The sequence below is a fragment of the Physcomitrium patens genome, chromosome 11 (assembly GCF_059467195.1).
Source record: "Physcomitrium patens ecotype Gransden chromosome 11, ASM5946719v1, whole genome shotgun sequence".
NCBI classification, from domain to species: domain Eukaryota; kingdom Viridiplantae; phylum Streptophyta; class Bryopsida; order Funariales; family Funariaceae; genus Physcomitrium; species Physcomitrium patens.
Genome location: NC_143420.1, coordinates 15,556,020 through 15,579,483, shown reverse-complemented (window position 1 = coordinate 15,579,483; position 23,464 = coordinate 15,556,020). Strand labels below are relative to the sequence as shown.

General features: G+C 32.7%; 2 protein-coding genes across 3 annotated transcripts; one reads left to right on the top strand and one right to left on the bottom strand.

Annotated features, from left to right (window-relative positions):
- Positions 1-2,962: 2,962 nt before the first annotated feature.
- Positions 2,963-4,720, bottom strand: LOC112289125 (peroxiredoxin-2F, mitochondrial). Its single transcript, XM_024534075.3, has 5 exons — positions 4,438-4,720; positions 3,968-3,997; positions 3,611-3,769; positions 3,354-3,448; positions 2,963-3,225 (listed from the first exon to the last, which is right to left on the bottom strand). Exons 1-5 carry the CDS (start codon positions 4,642-4,644, stop codon positions 3,120-3,122), a joined length of 597 nt encoding a protein of 198 aa, XP_024389843.1. The 5' UTR covers positions 4,645-4,720; the 3' UTR covers positions 2,963-3,119.
- Positions 4,721-16,357: 11,637 nt separating this feature from the next.
- On the top strand, positions 16,358-22,990 carry LOC112288553 (uncharacterized). Of its 2 annotated transcripts, none has more exons than XM_024532825.3 (13): positions 16,358-16,695; positions 17,973-18,800; positions 19,000-19,106; positions 19,302-19,383; positions 19,635-19,723; positions 19,922-19,999; positions 20,264-20,328; positions 20,443-20,509; positions 20,748-20,930; positions 21,145-21,201; positions 21,401-21,496; positions 21,853-21,984; positions 22,774-22,990. In XM_024532825.3, exons 2-13 carry the CDS (start codon positions 17,981-17,983, stop codon positions 22,807-22,809), a joined length of 1,812 nt encoding a protein of 603 aa, XP_024388593.1. In that variant the 5' UTR covers positions 16,358-16,695; positions 17,973-17,980; the 3' UTR covers positions 22,810-22,990. The 2 variants fall into 2 exon arrangements, with proteins under 2 accessions (XP_024388593.1, XP_024388592.1); XM_024532824.3 differs by having other exon boundaries at positions 16,558-16,695; positions 18,997-19,106.
- Positions 22,991-23,464: the final 474 nt, after the last annotated feature.

Below are 23,464 nucleotides of genomic sequence, written 5' to 3'. Positions count from 1 at the left end.
TTTGGCCAACTTTTTATTAATACACTCTTGCAAAGCTACCAATTTGGTTTAAAATAGATCACAAATTAGTCCATACATGGATTGAGCTCCTTCTTATAATTCAATTGTACAATCATAAAATCAAAGTTTTGATAATATGCCTATTTTTTTCTTCTCAAACATGTCCTAAAATATTTATATTAAAGATATATATCTTATAAGGATAGTATTGTTGATGTGTGTATTGGTATTGCTTAAAGAGCAAAATTCATATTATTCTTAGTAGCTCATATGAAAGCTTTTGCTTCAAAAAATAAGTATTAGATGACTTGCTTATATGAGAGTTTAATCTTGTTAAGACTTTTCTCAATCTTTAATTAATATCAAGATTATGTAATTCAATCCAAAAAAATACAAATACCACTAGATTTGAAGGATATTGAATGATATTTAAAAGGATATGTAATACTTGGTCTTCTAGAGCAACCTTTAACAAGTGGATTACTTCAACAACATCTCCAGATGTAAGTAGTCAATTGTAAAGCACCTCTATTAGAGTTAGACAACTTTTTTGTTTAAGTACCAAATTGTGTTGTAATGCAAAAAAATTATCTATTAAATATAAAGAAACTTTTTTGTCTAAAGAACTTTAATTAGAAATCCTCATATTGATGATTTTATACTAATAAGAAATTTAAAATTAGGTATAGGATCTAGTCATATCATGAGATATGTATTTGATAGTTCAAGTATAGAACTATCTATTTGCAAGGAGTCTACTAGAACTAGACATCTTCATTTTTTTACTTTTCTATTTCTAAGATTGTATAACAAATTCTAAATTCATTTAATTTCACTTGGTAATCTTATTTGTTATGCCTTGGTTTTTTGCAATATAAGTAAAAAAATCCATATCAACATTTATCTTTTTTTTTATAGGTTACTTGCTTAAATTGAGTAGTGTTAATTTGTATAGATTTGAGGCTTGAGGAATAATTTTCCAAAATTCTAGAAGTATTTGTAATAGTATGATTTGATATTCTTCAATTAAGTCTTTATTCTTAACATTTTTCAAATAGTTAATTGTCACATGTAATTTCTAGAATAATAAATTGCTCCAAAGATTTGGCTTTTGGCATTGCCAATACTAAGTCCACATTATCCTTCAAACCATATTCAAATTGGTTAATAAGGGCTTTGTTGTTCTAAATCACATCACATACAAGTTGTTAAAATTTGGTAGCATAAATAGCAACAAAATGTGATCATTATTGCAAAGATTGAAGTTTAGTTTCTACATTTGTTTATTGATTATTACTTCTAAATTTAATAATAAACGTCTCAAAAAATACATAAAAATTATACAATAGTCTTAAATCTTCTTCCATCAATGATGCAAACTATAATATAAAAGATTCTTAGAAGATTTTAGAATATTCTTTATATATCTTTTATATGAAGTATGATGAGTTGCAATATTCTTTTGATAGATGTGCACATACATACCACTATTATTAATGTATAGGATACAAAATAAAATAAAATAATAATTTATTTTTTTTAAAATCTATGAAAATTTTTATTTTATTTTATAAAATTTAATTAAATCTTAAAATATTAAATGAATAATAGATTCTCCTTGTTATAAGTTTTCAAAAAATATTATTTTAATCTTTTTAAGTCTTTTTAATTTTTTAAAATTATTTTTTAATATTTTTCTATGTAATTTTTTTCCACTAGATTAATAAATTATTCCTTTTGAAATTATATTTTGTTCATAATTTTTTTTTTTTTAATATTACTCTTTAATATGACATGCCTTATAGTTACATCTTAAGTGAGATTATATCGTCATAGCATAATTTTTTATAATTATGTATTTATTTTGTATAATTCAATAAAATTAATGAGATATCTTCTTTGAATTGACTTTTATTTATTTATTTACTTTAAATTATGGACTTATTTTTTATAGGTGAAAAAAATTAATGATATTTTTTACTACTTGCACAAAGAACAAGTATATTTTGATCGTAAATGTTTTAATCTTTTCTAAAATACAGCTAAAATGTATTTGTGATACATATTTTTAAAAAACTATCTAACCTACTATCAAATCTTCTTGTAGTCCTTTCTTTCTAAACACAATTTTAAAATAAAAATAAAAAACAAAACAATACAAACAAAATCTTACCTAATTTACAACTTCCTTCATTGTCCTTTGGAAGTAATAATACAATATGCTACTTCGTTTTATGTTATTCTATGTAAAATATAATCACTTGATTTCTTAACAAAGCAATTCTCCTTTTGCCAATGCAAACACTTATTAAAAGTGAAGTACTAATCGTGAAACCTAAAGCCTGATTACGTCGAATGCAATTGCTTTGGATGTATACCTGATTTGTCAACAATTCTCGAGGATAAATATCGTTTCAATTACATAGATTCTTCAATTAATATCATCTCTAGTTTGTAGCTTAGTTTCCTTGAATGTTTCATCCATTCATACTGAGAGTCAGGCAAGTTTGTTACCGATTTATACATACCCTCGGTGCACGTCTTGCACCAACATATACCGAGTGCAACCTAAAGCAAGATCAAGGCTAATGCTAGAAAATTGAAAACAGTCATAAGAAATCATAGTCACTGGTCGAGTAGCCGGAGTCGCAACCTGAAGTTCTCGGGGCATTGGTCCCCTGAGAGTACACTGTATGTTAATCTATTGCTACTGGAGTGTGACAATGGAGATATCAGTTGGAGTGGTAGTGATTTGAGTGGAATGATCGTTCATGCACGAACAATCACTCTTTACCTTTCGAGAGTCTTGCGGCTAGGTGCAAGGGAAGCAGCGGCGAGGAATTCTATACAGATGACAAACGAAACCTCTGGAACTCTGGATCAGATTTGAAGTTGGTAGTTCGAGAATAGAATTTGTGAGAACCGTATTTGTCCATGTCCTCTGTCTACTAAGATTGGCATGTTCAGTAGGTAGCACCCGGCGGACGGGGGTTGGCATAACGTTGGCGGTGATTACAATTGTCACAATAAGTTATAAGTTTCCAAGTCACGTGTGCAAAGGACGTGATTCTCCTGCTACATAAACTCTACGAACCTCCACCAACATTAACTGCATTGTTCTACAGTCCTTTCAACAGTGTTTCGGCGTCGGATACTTTGAAGTCTGACGGGACTTCCTCAACGTTCAATTGTTTGATTTTTCCGTCCTCAACGACTGCCGCGTACCTGCAATATACATGTATGCCATTTCACTTCTTACGTGCACAGAGTTTGTAATGAGACAAACGATTGCACAAAGATGGTGCAAGACTAAGATTCCATCAAGTCCAGTGGTAACTAACATGAAAGCTTACCTTTGAGAGCGAGGTCCGAGAAGAGCGCCTGACAGATCGAGGTCGAGGCCAAGAGATTTGTGGAACTTGCCGTCGAAATCACCATAAAATTTGATCTGGAGACATCCATGAATCAGCTAAGCAAATTGATACTTCTAATGAAATCGATCTGCATTGCTTTTGAAGGTGTGCAGGAACGGAGGGGAAAAGAAAAAAAAAAATCGTTACTAGAAGAGGATTCGTGAATGTTTACTGAGTGAGAAATGGTCACGACCAACCTTGTCCTTGGCACCCAGCTTCTCTGCCCAGGCATTCATGGTGTAGGGATCGTTCACAGAGACACACACAATGGAGTCTATTCCCTTCGATTTCAACTTGTCTGAGTTGTTCAGGAAACTTGGCACATGTTTCTGAGAACAAACCCCTGTGAATGCACCCTGCAGAGAAAGATAAGAGCAACTTCAAATCGGTAATCTCGTGCCCTTCACACCTTCAAGGACCAAACAAATTGTGCTCATCCAGGTCAAGCTTCCTAACCCAAAAATTGACAATTGAAGGACAGGCATGTGTAACAACAAAACCATCTTCAAATTAACAAGGTGAAAGTTAAGATGTCAAGGTGAGCGAGCACTTACAGGAAGACCAAAGATAGCAACCTTCTTCCCCTACAAAACATTTAAATACATAAAGGAAATGAATGTTAGAATTCTGATCAGAACTGTCACGATCTTTTCACATTTGTTCACAACACACAATGGTCACCAACTCCCACAACGGGCTTACTTCTCGAAGTACTGTGGGACGAATATTCTAGACAATTGACTAACACTGCGGTCAATGCAAGGAACGCAGGAACAATCCTCTTGACGCCATTGCCAAGATTTATAAAAAGGAAAAAACATGAAAGAGACGATACAGTTCTAAATCTAGTTGAACAGAAAACGCCACCAGTTATCCGAAATAACCTAAATTGCTAGTTCTACTATTTTTAAGTAATCAAGTTGAAACCACCGCTGGCTAATACCAGGGGAAAGCACAAGGCAACGACAACCCACAATACCAACACATGCTACTACTCACAGAAAAGGGAGCCATTAACACGAACCTTGAAGATCTCGGAAACTGGGGTAGTGGAGAATTTGGTGGAGACGCCCTCGTCCCAGGTGCGAGCCTCCTGCAAGGCGACATCAGATTCTAGATCGATCTTCTTAGCGGCCGAGCCCATCTGCCGAAGCTGCATGTACTGCTGGCCCATGGCCATCGCATTCTTCCACAGCCCCTGCCCTCGCTGCCTCACCATGAAAGCTGCCATCGCTGCGAAGCCCAGATGGCGACCCTAAAGCTTCAAATGGCTAAAACAACAGATGGGTTATCGCACTAGAGTAGCAGAGACGAGAAATTAATCGGCCTTGAGGATTGGACGCACAAAAATAAGGGTTGCACAAGAGCTCTGCTTGCTGGCAAAGGGACGAAATGCGCACTGGTGATCCCCGAATCCATTGCTTTTGTCACATCCACGAATTTGCGCATAGTACTATAGATAGATAGAACGTCCAGATGGACATGTGCATGTTCACGAATTGCAGACCACGATGACGATAGATTTCTTGTTGTTGCAAAATCTCCCCGTCTCGCTGCTGGAGTTGACTGAGCTTGATTGATTACAGTGCTAATACCCACCTTCACTGCGTGCTTCGCAGCTTAAGCTTTTTCTTCGTGGGCAGGATGTCGGGCAGCGGGCCGAGGGCAGCAACGAAAAGAAATATTGATTTGATTCTGTATTTTAATTATTTCGTACCATTTTATAATTAGTATGAGACCAAAGTACATGTATTTGAATATATATATGGATAGAAAGGGTAATGTTAAATAGATCCAATTCTTTACAAAATCAACCCATCCATCCTAACCATCATGAAAAAAATATAATGACCTTTAGATTCATTTTTCAACTATTGAATCTACAACCAATAAAAACCGATCACATTCATCATGATTACCATATTTTTTATCAAGGGTGGATCTATTTAATATTTAATAAAAGCATTGGGTCTATTTAACATTCATATATATATATATATATATATATTCTAGTGGAAACTTGTGATGTTGGGCATTGTGATCTTTGCTACTACTATCAGTCCATTCTCTTGTTTATTTCTCTTTGGCCAATGAGAAGGCTTCTTTATGTCTTTATCTTACACCTAAAGTATTTAATTATGAAGATGTGAGTGTATGAATAATTAAAAAATAAAAAATAAAAAATAGTAAAAATAAAAGCATATTAAATAATATATCTATATATTTCAAGTTAATATTAAAACTTGTACTAATAAATTTAATACATACATCTTTTACATAAATTGTTATAAATATTATAAACATTTAAACTAATAATTATCTATTCTACTAAATAATTTAAAAAGTATACATGCTAATGTATTATAATAATAATATCTCAGATAGCAACATATTTAGCTTAATATTACTATAAAATAAACATATACATATAAGCCAATATTTACTTATATAAATAGGTAGAAGTAGATAGAAGTAGGTCAATTCTATACTATGTTCTTAGGAAGCTTCTTAGAAGCTTTATAGAGGCTCTTTTGACTTTATAGATGTCTTTAATTGACTTTTAGGTTAGAAATATAGTCATCAAGTTGGCCATGTCCCACACATATTGATAGCTTGAAAAACAAGCTAATTATGTGGCGCACATCTAGAAAACTTGTTTGTTAAGCTAAGGCATGTGTTTTACAAAGTTAACACATATTGGAGGTCTTTTAGAACATTGCCATGTAGCCTCTAGTTAGATAGTATATATAGCGGCAAGAGTGAAGTCTTCTTTACTCTTGTCAACTTCTTTCTTGCTTCTAGTCTAGTTTCAAGAGTCTCAAGTTTTCTTGTCTTTTGACAATAAGCCATTCAAGTTTTTTTTTAATATATGTACTTTCTTATTTCTATTTTTTTACTTTTTCTTTCATACGTATTTCATTTGTTTATGCAATTTCTTCCATTTCATGTTCTTGACAGTAGATTAAAATGTCATCTAAATAGCAAATGACAAAATCTTCCAAAAATTCACAAAAAACATCATTCATAAGCTTCTAAAAAGCAACTGATGTAGTTATGAGTCCAAAAGGCATGATATTATATTTAAAATGTCTATACGTAGTTCAAAAAGTAGTCTTCTATTCATCTCCTTCTTTGATACAAACTAAGTTATATACTTCTCGTAGATCTATTTTGGCATAGATATTTGCTTGATTGAATTGGTCAAATATTCTTAAAATCAAAGGCAAAAGATATCTTTTTTTTATAGTAATCTTATTGAGTCTTTGATAATCTACACACATCTACAAAGATCCATCTTTCTTCTTCACAAATAAAATAGGAGCCTCGGTTTGAGATTTAGAATGGCATATGAAGTTTTTTTACTAAGTTTTCATCAATTTATTTCTTTAATGTAGCCAATTCATTCTACAATAAGTTATAAATTGGTCCAAATAGTAATTGAGTTCCTTCTTGCAGATCAATTGAACAATTATAAGGTCAATGCTCTAGAAGAATAATTACATTCTTCTTTTCAAAAATATCTTGGAATTCTTGATATTGGCTAGGAATATCACTTGATGTTTTTCCATCATTAGAAATAGACGTAGCATATATAGCAAAAGTTGATTCTTCTTTTGTAGCATGCATGAAAGCTCTCGTATCTACTAGTGAAGGTTTGGATATACTAGACTTATGTATTTTTACTCCATTGATCCAATCTTGAATTATACTACCAAAAAAGTTAAGGTTATGAAAAATCCAATTTATTTGAGGATTATATTTTTCTAGCCACAATAATCCTAAAATAACCAGATTAGAAGGAGATCTTATTATATTAAATACTACTATACTGTTATGATCTTTAATTGCTACATCTAAAAGAACAGTCTTATGGATAATATTTCTAGAAGACAACGAACAACTATCTATGACTTCTACATGTACAGGTTTAGTTTTCTTGACTAAAAGTATTTTTTATTTTTGACAAAATCTTTATCTATAAAACAAGTTGAGGCTCTTGAATCTAATAAGATGAAGACTTTGTGATTTTTAGATCTTAAACATACATCTATTATAAAACAAGGTGAGGGATTTGAAGAGAGAATAGGACCATTACTAGGTGTTGCACATGATTCTAGCCACACAATTCTTATTGTAGCTAAAGAAACTTATTTTTTGATATATTATTTTTTTTTGTAATTGTGCTCTTTATTTTGTAATTGTATTATTTCTTTGGACAATGTTGAGCAATGTGCTTAGCTTCTCCACAATATAAATACAAACCCTCTTAGCAACGTTGAGTCTTTTTTTTGCTTCAAGAGAAATTTAAAATATATTATATTAATTTGCATTGGTTCCGACCTTGATGAATATGTTTCAGAAAACTTAGAAGCTACTGCCATTACTTATTTTATTCCTCTTCAACTAAGTCTTTATTCTTGACGCCTTTTAAATAATCGATTATTGCATGCTATGGCTTGAGCAATAAATTGTTCTAAAGATTTTGCTTTTGGTATTGTTAATAACTAATCTTTGATGCTATCCTTCAATCCATATCGAAATTGATTGATAAGTACTTTTTCATTCTAATCCACGTTATAAGTGAGGTTTTGGAATTTAGCAGCATATGTGGTGGTGATCGTGATCCTTGTTATAAAGATAAGATTTTGGTTTCTACTACTTATTCTAGATTACTTTATTTGAATGTAGCCATAAATATTTCTAAGAATGAATTTAAATCATAAAGAAGTTGTGAATCATTTTCCATCAAAGGTGTAAACTAAAAAAGAGCACTTCCAGATACAAGTGTGCCTATGAAGGCGAATTGAATAAATCCATCCACGTATTGAAAAGGGTATAATCTTAAGTAGAGCTTAATTTTTTGTAAAAACCTTCAAAATTTTGATCTTGTTCCATCAAACTTCTTACGCATATTAATTCTTGCTTCTCTTAAATTTATAGAAGAAAGACCCCCTGAATTTGGTTATGAGGCTGATTGACTTGTTTCCTTCAATTGCACAACCTTTTGATATAGAATCTGGACTTCTTCCATAGGTATAGAAATAGTGCTCTTATGATTGACATTGATGATGTATGAAATTTCTACCTTAAGAGTGTTGACAAGCTCGTGAAGATCTAGAATAGTTGCAAATTTATTCTCACTTTTGCTAGGAGTAGCATCCATAATCTTTCCTTCCATAGACAAATCAAACAAATTCAAAAAGTTAAATTAGAATAGGATAATTTATAATTTTTAATAAAAATATCCACAGAGAAGGGTAATCCACTCTCTTTAAGGAAAAGATCAGTGTTAGAAAATAAGATTTTTTGTTTAAAGGTGGATAATCCACAACCTTCAAAATACAACAATAGAAGTGGAATAATTCACTCACTTCTAAAACAAGACAGAAATATTATGTTAGCACTCTCGTCAAATTATCAAAGACATGAATCTTAAAGAAAGAAAATCCTCAATACACTCTTGTGTCACTAAAAGAAACTAAAAAGTTACTCAAAGATGATATAATATTAAACTAGAATGGCTATTCCCAAAAATAAGAAAACTAGAAAGTCTTGAAAGCAGACTAAGGACTCGAAAGGCATTGATAAGAGTGAAGAAGGCTTTATTATTGCTTCCATATATACTCTTAACTAGGAACTATGTGGTAGTGTCCTATAGGACCTCCAAAATGTGTTGACTTTGTTAGCCACATGTCTTAACTTGCAAGACAAGTTATCTATGTATGCACCACATAGTTAGTTTATTCCACAAGCTACTATGTAAAATTAACTTATTCTACAAGATATCAATACGTGGTTAATTTGTTGGCCAAGTTTCTAATCTACAAATACATCTAAAGTCAAAATCACATCTATGAAGCTTCTAGAAAGCTTCTTTAGAAGACTTTATGAAATTAATTTATATTTACCTACTTCTATCTAATCATATAAGTAACTATTTGAGTAAATGTATATGTCTGTGATACTACTGAATAAATATCTTTCTTTATTAATTATGGTTATCATCTACAACTTGATACTTTTGACTTTTGAAAAGTTAATAATCATACAACAAAAAATTTAGCAAAATATTTTTCAAAGCTACATGCAACAACTAAGGCATGATTAAAAAAAACTCAAGAACGACCAAAGTTTAATGCAGATGCCTATTGCAAGGAATACTTTGTTGCAATATCAGGTTTACTTGTTCTTGTGACAAATTGAACTATTGTAGGTTTAGATCTTTTCCTATTTGTGAACAAATCAATGCTAATATTTATTAATTACATCAACCAAAGTCTTTAAAAATCTACTTTGTATTCTATGTGTCTCTTTTTAAATCATATAAGATAGTAAATATTTCAAGAAGAAGACAAATGTCACATCTTCTTATAGAAATGGATAATAATAAAGAGTTCAAGGTGGAAGAAGTCTTAGATTGAAAGCAACACCAAAATAAGTTGAAATATCTTATCCATTGATATGGATATGGTATTAGTGAAGACATATAGAAGTTAAAAAAGAATCTTATAAATGCAATAAAGAAGGTTGAGGTTTTTTATTAATGACATCTATCAAAATCAAGATGAAGAATAATAAATTTTTGTTATAAAAGAAACAAGATCCTAAAAAAATAGCATTCTATCTTCTATTCTTATTTGTAACTTTTATATATTTGTGATGTTAAAGAGATAGAATATCAATAACTAGAAAATTCAACTCAAAAGCTATTACTTGCTAACTTATTAGATGAGACATTACGATTGTTACAACCTTGAAGATGACATAATTAAAATAAAGACCCCCAAGAAAAATATGTCCTTTCTTGAATAAATGACAAAATACAATATGTTTGATATCATAACCTTAGAAGCAACTTCCAATGTTTGGTGATTTTATTAGAGGTAGAAACAACTCTTGACGATGTTTCAAATATTTTATTTGAAAAGAGTTATAAAAGCTTCAACAATGATTAAATAACAGGATCGTCTTTCTGCCCTAGTATAAGATACTATCAATGGTTGCAAAGACCTATCAACCATCTTCAAAGAGAAAAAAGATTAGAATATGTGAAAAATACAATTCATTGTATCTTAGATTTCTTTAATATATAATGATTGATCTTTCTAGAATTTTTTATTCTTGAACTTTTTCATTTTAATTTTTTTATTCTTAAATTCAATGATGATCATTCTTTGTAGAATTCTTAAAAGAAGAGATAATATCATAGGCATATATATTTATTCTAATATTTACATATATGATTAAGTAGAAGCAAGTAAAAATAGATTTATTTTGTAATATTTTTTAAAAATACTTCCTAGAATCTTCATAGACACTGCTTTGACTTTATATATATTTGTAGTTGATTGATAGGTTAGAAAATTTATCAATAAATTAATCAAATATTGATATCTTATAAAATAAGCTAATTAGGTGGCGCACATATAGAAAACTTAACTTGTAAGTTAAGATATGTGTCTTACAAAGTCAACATAATTTGGAGGTCATATAGAATATCACCATGTAGCTCCTAGTTAAGAATATATATGGAGGCAAGAATATAGCCTTCTTCACTCTTGTCAATGCTTGTCAAATTCTTAATCTTGTTTCAAAAATTTCTATTCTTGTTGTCTTTAATAATTTCCATTTTAGTTTAATATTATATTATCTTTAAGTGATTTTTTAATCTTTTTGAGTGACACAAGAGTATATTGACGTTGTAATTCTTTGAAGTTCATGTCCTTGATACTATCATGATTAAAAAAGTATAACCTTCAAATAAATTGAATTTCTTGTAACTTGAATTTTTCTTATATTTGAATCTAAAATTTTGTTAGTGAAGTAGAAATACATAAGTCTAATACATTCAAATTCTTATTAATAGATACAAGAGCTTTTATGTATGTGGTGAAAGAAGGATCATCTTTTGATATATGTTCTATACCTATTTTTGATAGTGAAAAGACATGAAGTGATATTCTTAGTCAATATTATGATTTTCAAGACATTTGGAAATGAAAAATATGAATGTTTTTTTAAAGCATCAATTCTATTATTATTCAATTGATTTATAAATAAGAACTCAATCACCATTTTGATTGATGTATAACTTATTGCAAAATAAGTTAGTTGCATTAAAAGAATATATTGACAAGAACTTAATTAAGAATTTATATGCCATTCAAAATCTTTAATATGTGTTTTTATCTTATTATGAAGAAAAATGATGGATCTCTTCAAATGTTCATAAATTACTAATGACTTAATAAGATTACAATAAAAAATAGGTATCTTTTACTTATGATTTTGGAACTTCTTTAATAACTCAATCAAGCAAAAATCTATACAAAAATAGATCTATAAAGAGCATAAAATTTGATCCACATCAAAGAAAGAGATGAATAAAGGACTGCTTTTTGAAGTGGATATGGACATTTTGAATATAATGTCATAGCTTTTGGACTCAAAAATATACTAACTGATTTTCAACATCTCATGAATGATATTTTTTGTGGATTTCTTGATGATTTTATTGTATATTATTTAAACAATATTCTAATTCATTCTAAGAATATAAAAAAATATAAACTTTATATTTGTTGTGTTTTACAAAAAAATTAAAAATACAAAATTATATACGAAGATAAAAAAGTGTGTATTTCAAACTACTCAAGTTGACTTCTTAAGATACATTATATGCAACAAAAGGCTAATGATAGATCTAAAGGAGGTCTAAATTATCATAGAAAAGAAGATTCTAAAAACAATAAAAAATGTGCAATATTTTTTGGAATTTTTTAATTATTATTGAATCTTCATTAAGAACTTTTTTCAAGTTGCAATTCCACTTATATAATTGACTTATAAAGATAAATTTGAATAGAGTAAAGATATTGAATATTTTGGAAAGAAGACAAATGCCACTTCCTCCTATAAAAATAGGTAATAATCAAGAATTTGAAGTGGAAGAAGTCTTAGATTGAAGGTGGCTCCAAAATAGGTTGAAATATCTTATTTATTAGCACAAATATGATATTATTGAATGTATATGAGAGCCAATAAAAAATCTTATAAATACAATAAAAAAAATTGAGGCTTTTAATCAATGACATCTATCAAAACTTAGATAAAGAATAACAAATCTTTGCTATAAAAAAAATAAGATTTAAGAAAGATATCATTCTACTATTTATTCTTATTTGTAGCTTTTGTGTATTTTTAGTACTAATGAGATGGAAAATCAACCAACAAATTCAACTCAAGAATTATCATTTGTTGACTTATTAGACAAGATATTGTAATTGTTACAACCTTCAAGATTAAGTTATTGAGATGAAGATCCTCAAAAATAACATATTCATTTCTAAATGAATGGCAAGATACAATGTATTTAATATCATGACCTTAGAAGAAATTTTTAATGTTTGTTAATTTTATTAAAAGTAGAAATGATTCTTAATGGTGTTCCAAAATTTTTATTTACAAGAAGTTATAAAGGTCTTCACAATGATCAAATAATAAGATAATCTTCTCACGTTAATATAAAATACTATTAATGGCTAAGAAGACCTATCAACCATTTTTAAAGAGAAAAAAGATCAAAGTATATAGTAAACACAATTCACTGCTCTTATAATATGTGTTATCTTATTTGGAAATGTATTATGCATTTGGCTATGGAAGGTGAAGTTGTGATTTACAAATATCCAAAAAATCCTAATAGGTTTCATCTATATAAGAAGAATGCAATTCGAATTTTAATTCGAAAGTGCTTAAAACTAATATAAAGTATTCGAAAACACTCTTCTTAATAATCTCAACTATACATAAACTCCAATTACCTTATTACTTTCATAATTATGTAATTTTGATTTTTCTTTACAAGCCTTAATCATAATCACTGAGTTTTAGCAAGCTATAACTCATAAGCTGACTATCCATTTGATGTAAGATTTTGCATATAAATACTATTATAATTCTTCTATGTGCTTAGAAAAATTTAATCTAATCTAACTTACAAATTATGAAAAAAAGCCTAAAAATCACACTAATGTCATTTGGCTGCCAATTTGAAAGTTGATGCAGATGTTCCAATGGTAATTTCTCCTTCTCTAATTGTTAACTTCAACTCAAAATTGGTATGTAGCTTGATCTTGAAGTCTTCTAATACCATGTCAAATTTAACTTTTGAAATAAGCTTGAAGCTAGCTTATAAATCTCAATTAACAATCTTTGAATGAAAACATACTTTGTCCTAGGCGGCCATTTTAGTCGTTGGAGGTTTGATTACAACATTGTCCCACAAATAGTTGACCCTTGGATATCAATCCAACCTATTTTAGGAGTATTTTTAGCTTGATTCTATCATCAATTTAATCCTAATATTAACCATACTGATTATTTACCTTTTTTATTCTATTATTACTAATTTATGGCCTTTTTAAGACACTAAAAGAAATTCTACAGTCTAGAAGATAAAATTACTAACCAACTTTTAATCTACTAGCTATTAAAAAAATAAAAATAAACTAAGAAACTTTTATAAAAGCCATGTTTAAATGTCTTGAATTATTATTGAATTAAAATAATTAAATATTAATTAGAAATTAATTTTTGATTATATTTTCATCATATAATTGTATTACAATATGACAACACATATTGGATTTTTTCAACATATGATGACTGTTCTTTATGGAATTTATCCCTAGAAGGAGGTGGTAATGTCATAGATGTATATATTTATTTTAATAATTATCTATATAATTAGATAGAAGTATATAAAAGTAAATTAATTTTATAATATCTTTTAGAAAAGCCTTATAGATGTTATTTTGATTTTACATATATTTGTAGTTAATTGATAGATTTGAAACTTTGTCAACAAGTAATCCACATGTCACACATATTAGTAGCTTATGGAACAAGCTAACAATGTGGTACATACATAAAAAACTTGTCTTGGAAGTTAAGACATATGTCTTGTAAAGTCAACATGTTTTTGAGGTCCTATAGAACATAGCCACATAGTTTCTAGATAGATAGTATATATGGAGGCAAAAATAAAGCCTTCTTTATTCTTGTCAACGCCTTTATAGTCCTTAGTCTTATTTTAAGACTTTGTAGTCTTCTTGTCTATGGCAATAGTTATTCTAGTTTAATATTATATCATCTTTGAATAATTATCTAGCCTTTTTGAGTGACATAAGAATGTGTTGATCTCTATTCTTTAAGATTCATGTCCTTAATAAACCTATTTCAATTACAAATTACTATAAAATGTGTTGATAATTTTTTTTTGCAATTATTCCTAATACTAAATTCTTTAATGATACATCTTCAGGTTGGAGCAAATTGGTAGAGATCCAAAAATATAGATACCAAAAAATCAAAGAAGTTTATAATTCTATGTGAACAATATATTTGAAATCTACAACTTGTCATTTGTAAATAATATCAATATCTACACTTGGTATTTTTACATTGGATATTATAGAAATTGGAACTATGAGACGTTTTCAAAATATTTCTAAAAAGGCATGTAATCTCTCTTTAATGTCATCTTTGTTGAGATATGTGTAATGAATTCTTTCTTGCCTATTTGTGATAAATTGATCTCATCTTTGCCAATATATGTGTAATGAGTTCTTTCTTGCCTATTTGTGATAAATTGATCTCATCTTTGCCAATATATGTGTAATGAGTTCTCTCTCGCCTATTTGTGATAAATTGATCTCATCTTTGCCAATAAATGTAAATATATATATATATATATATATAAATATTTATATCAAGAGAGAGAGGCAATGCTTCTCTTTATCTTCCTTAAAATTCTACATTTTTACATTTGAACCTAGATTTTATTCTATATTTGACATATTTTATGTCATGATTTTCAATAGGTCGAGCTTGGCTTTTTACATCCACTGTGTGCATCCATTTATTGTGCAATAATCTTATTTTTTTTCCTTTTATATTATTGGTCAAGTATGATGACAGATGGTGGGTATTCATTGATTTTGTGTCACTAGTTTACATGGAATAGACATCAACATTGGGGTGGTAACCAAAAGTCCATCAGCAAATGAAAGTTCCAAGCATTAATTAGATCAGGATTATGTGGAAGTCAAGATTTCCAGCAAGAGAATTTGATTTATGTGATTCTTACAATATATGAAAAATTTGCGACATTACATTATGAGGATTTCCAATACCATTTTCTAGGGGTGGATGCCATAGATTCCGCAGGGGCTGTAGATGTCGAGTAGTTTCCATATGTAATTGATGAGCATTGTAACAATACTGCAATTAACTCAAAAAAATATAGTATACTTTACTAAATTAAACACTGGTATTGTATCGTTGCTAATGTTTCCTTGGGTGTGGATGGAGGGATATTTCTATATCATGCGTGCTTTAAGAGTTTTGTGCTCTTATTTTATAAAATTTATGAATCGTTGTTTGATATGAGATGAAAATGTTTAATAATATGTATTTAACACTAGAAACTATCCCAGAAGAATAAAATATGTCATATATATTCTGCAATGACTGTTAACATGTCATTCATTTTAAAGGATGACTTTACGATCTACGCAATGCACATCACCTGCAACAAAGACTTGACTTCTAAGGAAGAGTTATAAAAACAGAGCACAGCGTGACACAGATAATCCAAAAAATATATATGGGATGTATTTATCACTTGTTACGTTCCATCTATTCGTTTTCAAATCGTCAACATCACGCACGAGCATGATTCAGAATGCAAAGCCTGTTTCGATATATCTCGGGAAGAGGACATTCCACCTGCGTATCCGATACAACCGGCCGCACCATGTTCCAAACAGTAGAAGTAAAGTAGCCATGTATACATACATACTGGTAATAGTGGAAAGAGTTACGGGGTGGAAACATGGATGTGGAGCGGAAGGGATTGCATGTGGGCAATGGAAGATTGATTTCATTGCAAGGGGGGAAGAGGGGGCGAGAGAGGTGGATGAAGCAGCAGCAGAGAACGGAACTGCTCTCTGCTCCCCCTCGTCTCGTCTCGATTGCATTGCCCATCCCCTCACACACCTAAACCTCTCGCAGAATCCGATTCGAAGGCATCGCCATTCCACCGCCACCTCTGAACTCGTGGAAGGACTCTTTGTTGTTTGTTGGTGTAATTTTTGTTTTTTTTTTTTTTTGTTTTTTTTTTCGGGTAGGTTCTTGGTTTCGAAGGAGCTGCTCGGGGAGTTTTTGCGCCAGCGCTAGCCAAAGTCAGCCAGTGCTGCTGCAGGCGCAGCAACCACAGGTGAGATTCTGTGATTCTGTTTGGGAGGTGGATTAGGCTTGTGGTGGCCTCGTTGTTTCGATCGTGAACGCGGATTAATAGCAGCAGGAGTGCCGACCTCGATTAGGTTGGAACATGTGGCTTGCAGTGTCCATGGATTGGTGAGGAGGATCTTGTGTGTGTGGCTGGATTTATTAGGGTGCGGAGTTTGTTATTCTTGTTTCCTTCGCACTTCATCGAGGACCGAAGTTTTTTTTCATTCTGGCCGGTGGACAAGTAGATTGTCTCGTTTTCTCCAGAACTTTGTTTGTCGATCATAGCTTTCGCCCGTTTTTGAGACAGGGCAATTATCATTTCCGCCGTGTTTGGTCTCGATGAGCATTTGTTGAAGATTCCCTCTCCCCCGGGTTTTCGTTGCTGGTTCCAGGGAGTTGGCCTTCTTTGACAGTTTATGATCTTGCCTTCGTTTTCATTGTTGGATGCTATGTGCGGATACCATTGTTTTGGGAGCTTTTCCTGCCTGAGCTCTTTGGAATGTGTCCGTTTTTTTTAATTTTCTCTTCTCCTGAGGAGAAAACCACTCGCGATAAACATATTAGCTTGTGGATGTGCTACACGCAGTCTTTACGTGGACTGTATTCAGTGAGGTGCAAAACCTCTGCTTTGATAACACTAAGGCGATTTGATGGACGTGAAGAACGGAAGACTTAAAAATCAGTTCCTTACGTAATTGACCGAGAGGCATCTATAAGAAACTCGGTGTTCATCTGTGTAGTAATAATTTGGTCAATGTTTCACGCTTCAGCGTGACTTCGCCTGTCATTTATCTTTTTGTACATTTCAAATGAGAAGCTTAATATGCTGAGGTTTTCCAGCGCTGTTTTTGACTCTGGATAATTCTTGCGAGTTCGTCCAACTTCGCCATTCCCTGATATGACCATTTGCATTGTCGAGGGTTTTCGTGTTCCTAGTTTTCCTAGATATTTTTGTAGCTTGCGCTGAACCTCAGGTGGACAGTCACTCGATCATCAGCGTTTGCATTGTGATACTCCAGTCGGATTCTTGAAACTTTTGAGAATGGCGAGAAGCCGACCCCTAATTAAGATGTCCAGGGGCATGAAAATGAAGCGCAATGCTTGGTTTATACAACTGTGGTTAATTGCTATTTAAACTGCAGCTGCAGCTCTGACTTCCCATTTGCATGCAACAAGTGATGTCTATTTCAGTTCTCTTACTCGATTCTCTTGTATTTATTTCTTTTCTTTCTTTTCGTTTTTTCTTTCTTTCTGTCTCATCAGAATACACCATGGAGACTCCTTCGAGTCCACCTGTGAAAGTCGAAACCGCATCTGTGGAAGAAATTGTTGGCCACCTTCCTGGAGCTCAGTCGTTACCTGACGGTTTCTCAGTTTCAGAAAACTTTCCGGAAGTTACGACCTCAGGAGTTTCTGATATCTCTGAAAGAAGCAGGGAAGATGCTTCTGAGAATTCGGCTGCACCTGAAAAGATTGGTGGTTCCTTGGATATTAGCACAGGCGTATCTCAAGGAACTGAAAATGCTTCGCTTGCAGATCCACTTGAGCCTCCCTTGGGGCCTTTGTCTTCTGAAGCTAAGGTGTTATTATCTTCATCAAAGATGAGTGAGACAGGTGCAGGCCACTCTTCAGAACAATCAAATAGAGAGAAAGAACTACTAGCTCTTACAGACTTTCCTGTAGATTCCACTGCGGACCTCCCAGCATCAGTGACTAAGTCATCGGAGAAAGTTAGAACGTTTCCAGTGCCTCTATCGGAGGGTGAGGTTGCTTCTCTTGTTGAAAGTGATGCCGATTCTCAAAAAGACGGATTAAGAGGACCTTTATTATTTGGAGTTGACACTAGTACCAAGGTGATGACTGGCAATGAAGCCGCTGTTGGAGGAAATGCTGAAAGCGGTACTGATAGTGATGGAGACGATAGTGACAGACCTTCAAGCTCTCAGACTAGTCATCTTTCTATGGCCACCACGCGGAGAGACCCAAATACAAATGATGAACCATTACAAGACATGTTGGAGTTGAAGATTGCTGAATTAGAGGTTGTTAGTACCGGGTCATTGAAAGTAGATGATGAAGCATCCAAAAGGGGTGAGCTGATCTGTGTTTACTATGTATGCTATTTGCTGTTCGTGACGGTATTCCCGAGCTGATGCATATGTACTTATAAAGATATTTTGTGCCCTGTTGATCTTCCTTTTGGAGTTTCTGTCATTTTAATCTATGCGCTTGGTCTGGATTTCTTACAACTGCAATATAATATGTTATTGCTGATGAATGGGCGTAGCAGCTAAAGCAAGGAAGCGACAAGTGAAGGAGGTGAAGGCTATGCTTGATGGGACTGAGCGAAATCCCGATGAGAAACTGCGGCTTCTAAATACGAAGTATTTGCAGCAGGTCCGCCACTTTTTCTTTTTTCTTTTTTCTTTTTTTTTCTTTTTTTTCTTTTTTTTTTTTCCCCTCTTTTTCTTTTAAATTCCACTTTGTGTTTCTTGCGAGGTTTTTTATTTGACAGTCATCCATGCTGACTTCAGTTGGGGTCGTGAGAGGAATGGAACTTACTAAATTCCTTTGGTTTTCGACTCTGTGCAGGTTGCGGAAAACAAAAACTTAGCTAAAGAATTATCTACATTACAGCGGAAGTTGGAGCAGGCCAACAAAGAAAAAGATACTAGTATGTGTTTATTTGAGTAGTTTTATTGAGTATAATGTTCTGTTGGACCGCAGTAACTTGGTCTTGTTCATGGCCTGAACCATGTGGTGACACTCTTTTTTCTTTTTCTTTCAAACTTGTGAAAGGCGTGAGTGACTGTATTTATTTGTTGTACTTTGGGAAAGTTTGGTGTATCTAGGGGTCTGTGTCATTTTTATCAAAAGGTGTAAGAGACCATTTACTCATGAAAGGCATGTTCAATTTTGATACAGTTTATGGGGAATATTCCAAAGCTAGTGGGCTTCGACAGAAGCTGGAGTCCTTGTGTCGAGAACTTCAGAGGCAGAACAAACTGCTCTTTGTGAGTAGCATTCCTTCACTTACTGTTTGAACTGTGGTCTCTCTTGAATGAGCGAATTTATTTTCATTTCTGGGCCCTATTATGTTCTCTTTCTATTGGAACTTCTAGAATTCTTCTTTTCATGGGCCAAGAACAGTAGAAACGAACTAAATTCTTCATTTTTGAATACTCTTCGTATTGGTTTTCTTGACACCACAGGATGACAGCAGAAGGATCGCCAATGAAGAGCAGATGAAACGTCAAGAGCTTTCCACAAAGTTTCATAATACCATCAAGGTAGTTTCAATGCATACTTTTGACAATTAGTCATCGATTAATTAGATCCTAGCGGCGTTTCTTAGTTAGATTCTTATATTTTGTCGGGTGATCATTTATTTCTTTGAATGGACCGTGAATTAAGTTTTATTGAGCTCAATCTCGATCTTTGGCTACATAAATTGAGCTTTAGGCTGAGTTCCATGTCCCTATGTCAAAAGGAATTGTGGATTAAAAGAAGGAGCTCTGACGCATTGTTTGTTTCAATTGTATTGACTGGTACAGGATATTACAAGTAAGTTGGAAGAACAAGGGGATGAGAGACTGCAACAGATCAAAGAGAATGAAATGTATGCACGTCAATGCTGAATCTAGTCTTTTATTATAACCTCCAGTAGTTTTGTTGGACGGCGTACTTATAAATTGTCCAAAACTATATACTAAGATATGCTCTCTTTCTGTAGGTTACGTGAGACACTTAAAGCCCTGACCCAGCAGGTTGAAAAGAGGGATCTTCATTTCAATCATCAGGTATACTTGCTTTTAATTCTCTTTTCTAGATTGGATTTGAATTTTATTATTTTAGCGTATCGACGAAACCTTGTTGTCAGAAAGCGACGAGTGCTTACATTTTTTCTTGAATTCTTACTGTTTATCGTTTCACTTCAATGAATCATTAAGATGTGCTTTTACAGTGTGTTCTTCACCCGTTTGGTTGAAAGATTTAATACTTGGTTAATACTGCCGCTTTTGCTTGAGTTTATTTTAGTTAAAGACGAAGGAGCTAGAGCAGCAGCTTGCCGAGGTAAAGTTGAAGCAGCAGGAGGAGTTGGTTGCGCAAGAAGAATCAAAGTCACGTCTCTACAAGGAGCAGATTGCACACCAACTGAAAGTTGAACAAGATCTGAGGGCTCAACTAGCTCTCTATGGTGATAAGTTTGAGCAATTTCAGGCAAGTGCTTATTCTGTGACCAGTATGTATTGAAAATAAGAAATTATTTCATTTATTTATCTGGTCCTCGTCGCTTCATTAGAATTTTCCGTATGCCTCTTATTACAGCCTCTTGAATCTTCGGCTTCGCTTTTCTGTTTTTGGAAATTAGACAGTCTTAGTTTACCCAAGTATCCCAGGAACTGATCCAGGAGATGGCACTCTGTAATCCCAGGAGACTCTTACAAAGAGTAATGAGGTGTTCGCAACCTTCAAAAAAGAGATGGAGAAGGTTAGTATGGCAATCAAGATGGTCTTACTAAAAAATTTATTCTGTTTTGCAACAGTCTTTCTTAAAAGTTTTTGAGTTCGTTCAATAAAATTGTTCTCATCAGATTCAGGCAGTTTCCTAGTGCCCTTGTAAGCATTTTATTTGCTGGATCAGGTACATTTAATCGACTTAAAGTTAACTGTTCCGTATGTCTGCTTAGATGTCTAAAACGATCAAAAAACTAGAGAAGGAGAATATCGCCCTTAAGAAGAAGGCAGAAAAATCAGATGTCACGGTTATCGAACTTCTGGATGAGGTAACGTACAATTACTTTTACATATTTTAAGCTCACCAGAATACTTGCCAGAATACTTGCAATTGAAGTGGTTTTGTGAAAGAAGTGGTGAAGATGAAGTTGGATGCCGATGAACAATTCTCCCTCGTGAGCTCATGCATGGATACCTATTAGTTGGGAACTGAGCAAGTGTTGAGAATATTTTATGGGTTTCCATCTATGCACCTCTCGTCAGCTGTGGCCTTCGCTATCCACTCCAACTTCACCAGACCCGTGACAAGATTCCTTTTACTTTATCATGGTACCCTCGTGTTTTATTTAGTGTTGTATTTTAATAGTTCTGTTGCAAGGTTCATTGTTTGGAGAAAATCTTGCAGAGGGTTACTTTGAAGAAGCAATTGGAGACTAGCAAAAATCAAAAGGATAGACTCGAGGGACTTTGTCGGTCGATGCAAGCCGAGCGAAAATCTTCTGCTGCTGCAACGTTGCCATCTCAAGCCTCTCTACAGGTAATTGGGAATGATTCCTAGGATTAGAGGCGTGTGAGTTGAACTTAGATGGATGACTAGGTGTTAGTCGGATCGTGTCATAATGTAAATATGTACATACGTTGTTCTGTCGCACTGAATTGTAGAAATCACAGAAAACATCAGTATGATAAGCGAGAAGTAAAATGTTGTCTTATGGGATCTACACTGCAATTGAAGAACGGGATAAGAAATTGTAGACGATAAATAGGCATGGTAAGGTCTAACGCATTTTATTATTTTTATTATTATTCCAAAATGATATATTACTAATTGTTTTTGGAATGTCCTTGGTATGGCAATCCGAGAGTTTGTCCAATGATACCAGGATGAGTTTCAGGAAAGTATGGTGTGTGCATGCGTTTATCATATTTTCCTGTTACCCATCCTGTTCCCCATTCTTTGCTCATGTCTTGGGATGAATATTTTTGCGCGTCCTGTGATGGGGTACAAAGAGTAAATTCGGATAAAGAGTGCCAATGTTATTTGCTATGATTATCATAATGTGAAGTTAAAGTTTATTTGGTTGAAGTATTATTTTGAAAAATTATGAAATAATTATGCACTGCAGTTAAGATGCATAGTTCTCTGGTATTGTGCCCAGCTCCTTGGCTTTGTAATGTCCATATTGTGGTCTATCAGATGCTGTGTACCGAAGAACCACTTACTATTTTTGTAATCCTGATTAGTTGGCTGACAACACAATCCTCACTGATTGCTGCACAAGTATGTATTAATTTGTGTGAGTTGGTTTCTTATTTCAATGACCAGGAAGCAATGAGCGCCGTAGAACCCCAATCACAATGAAATTGATGTACAAGATCTGGAGGTGGTATGACAGTAGTGTCCCCAAGTTTTGTAGGTTAGGAAGAAATGTAGATGTAATGGAAAGAAGGTGCACCTCAAACGAATCAATTTGTGACACGCCTGTTTCATTGAATCTGAACTCTTTCCAGACTGGACTGGATACTGGTATATTTTTCTTGTATCCTTTTTCCACCCCATGCATTATTTTGTCATGTATTATGAAGTCTTGAAAAAAACACATTTCAGTATTCTATTGTGTCAGATGTGTGCTAGTGAGAATATTGTCACTGATATGTCCCATATTTGAGCTCTCTTCTGTTGATTTTTTCTACCAGCAATTCTACTTTTGAATTGGGTTACGAAATCATACCCAGCAAACTCCCAGTGCCAACAATGTGTTCCACAAGATCATGTGACAATCATGAACATTGCCAGTTTGTTTCATCTTTTGAAAATCTTAAAGAGACATAAATGTTAGTTCATTTATGAATGGTGTAATAAACTCGTCATAGAATATTGCCTGAAACAGTCAGTCATAAACCTACTTCTGTTATATATGGGTGAGTGGAAAAACAAAAGACTATATATTCTTTATATATACAATTCTGCATGAGCAGTAGTTATTAAGTTTGCAAGCTCTCCATATATTAATTTT

Bases quoted from the DNA above. Each gene is read 5' to 3' on its own strand.
- LOC112289125 (XM_024534075.3), bottom strand. From the start codon at position 4,644: ATGGCAGCTTTCATGGTGAGGCAGCGAGGGCAGGGGCTGTGGAAGAAT. The intron at 3,998-4,437 runs GTTCGTGTTAAT...AATGTTTTGTAG, and splicing joins CAGTTTCCGAGATCTTCAAG to GGGAAGAAGGTTGCTATCTT. The intron at 3,449-3,610 runs GTTGGTCGTGAC...GGATGTCTCCAG, and splicing joins AGCTGGGTGCCAAGGACAAG to ATCAAATTTTATGGTGATTT.
- LOC112288553 (XM_024532824.3), top strand. From the start codon at position 17,981: ATGGAGACTCCTTCGAGTCCACCTGTGAAAGTCGAAACCGCATCTGTG. The intron at 18,801-18,996 runs GTGAGCTGATCT...GAATGGGCGTAG, and splicing joins TGATGAAGCATCCAAAAGGG to CAGCTAAAGCAAGGAAGCGA. The intron at 20,510-20,747 runs GTATACTTGCTT...AGTTTATTTTAG, and splicing joins ATCTTCATTTCAATCATCAG to TTAAAGACGAAGGAGCTAGA.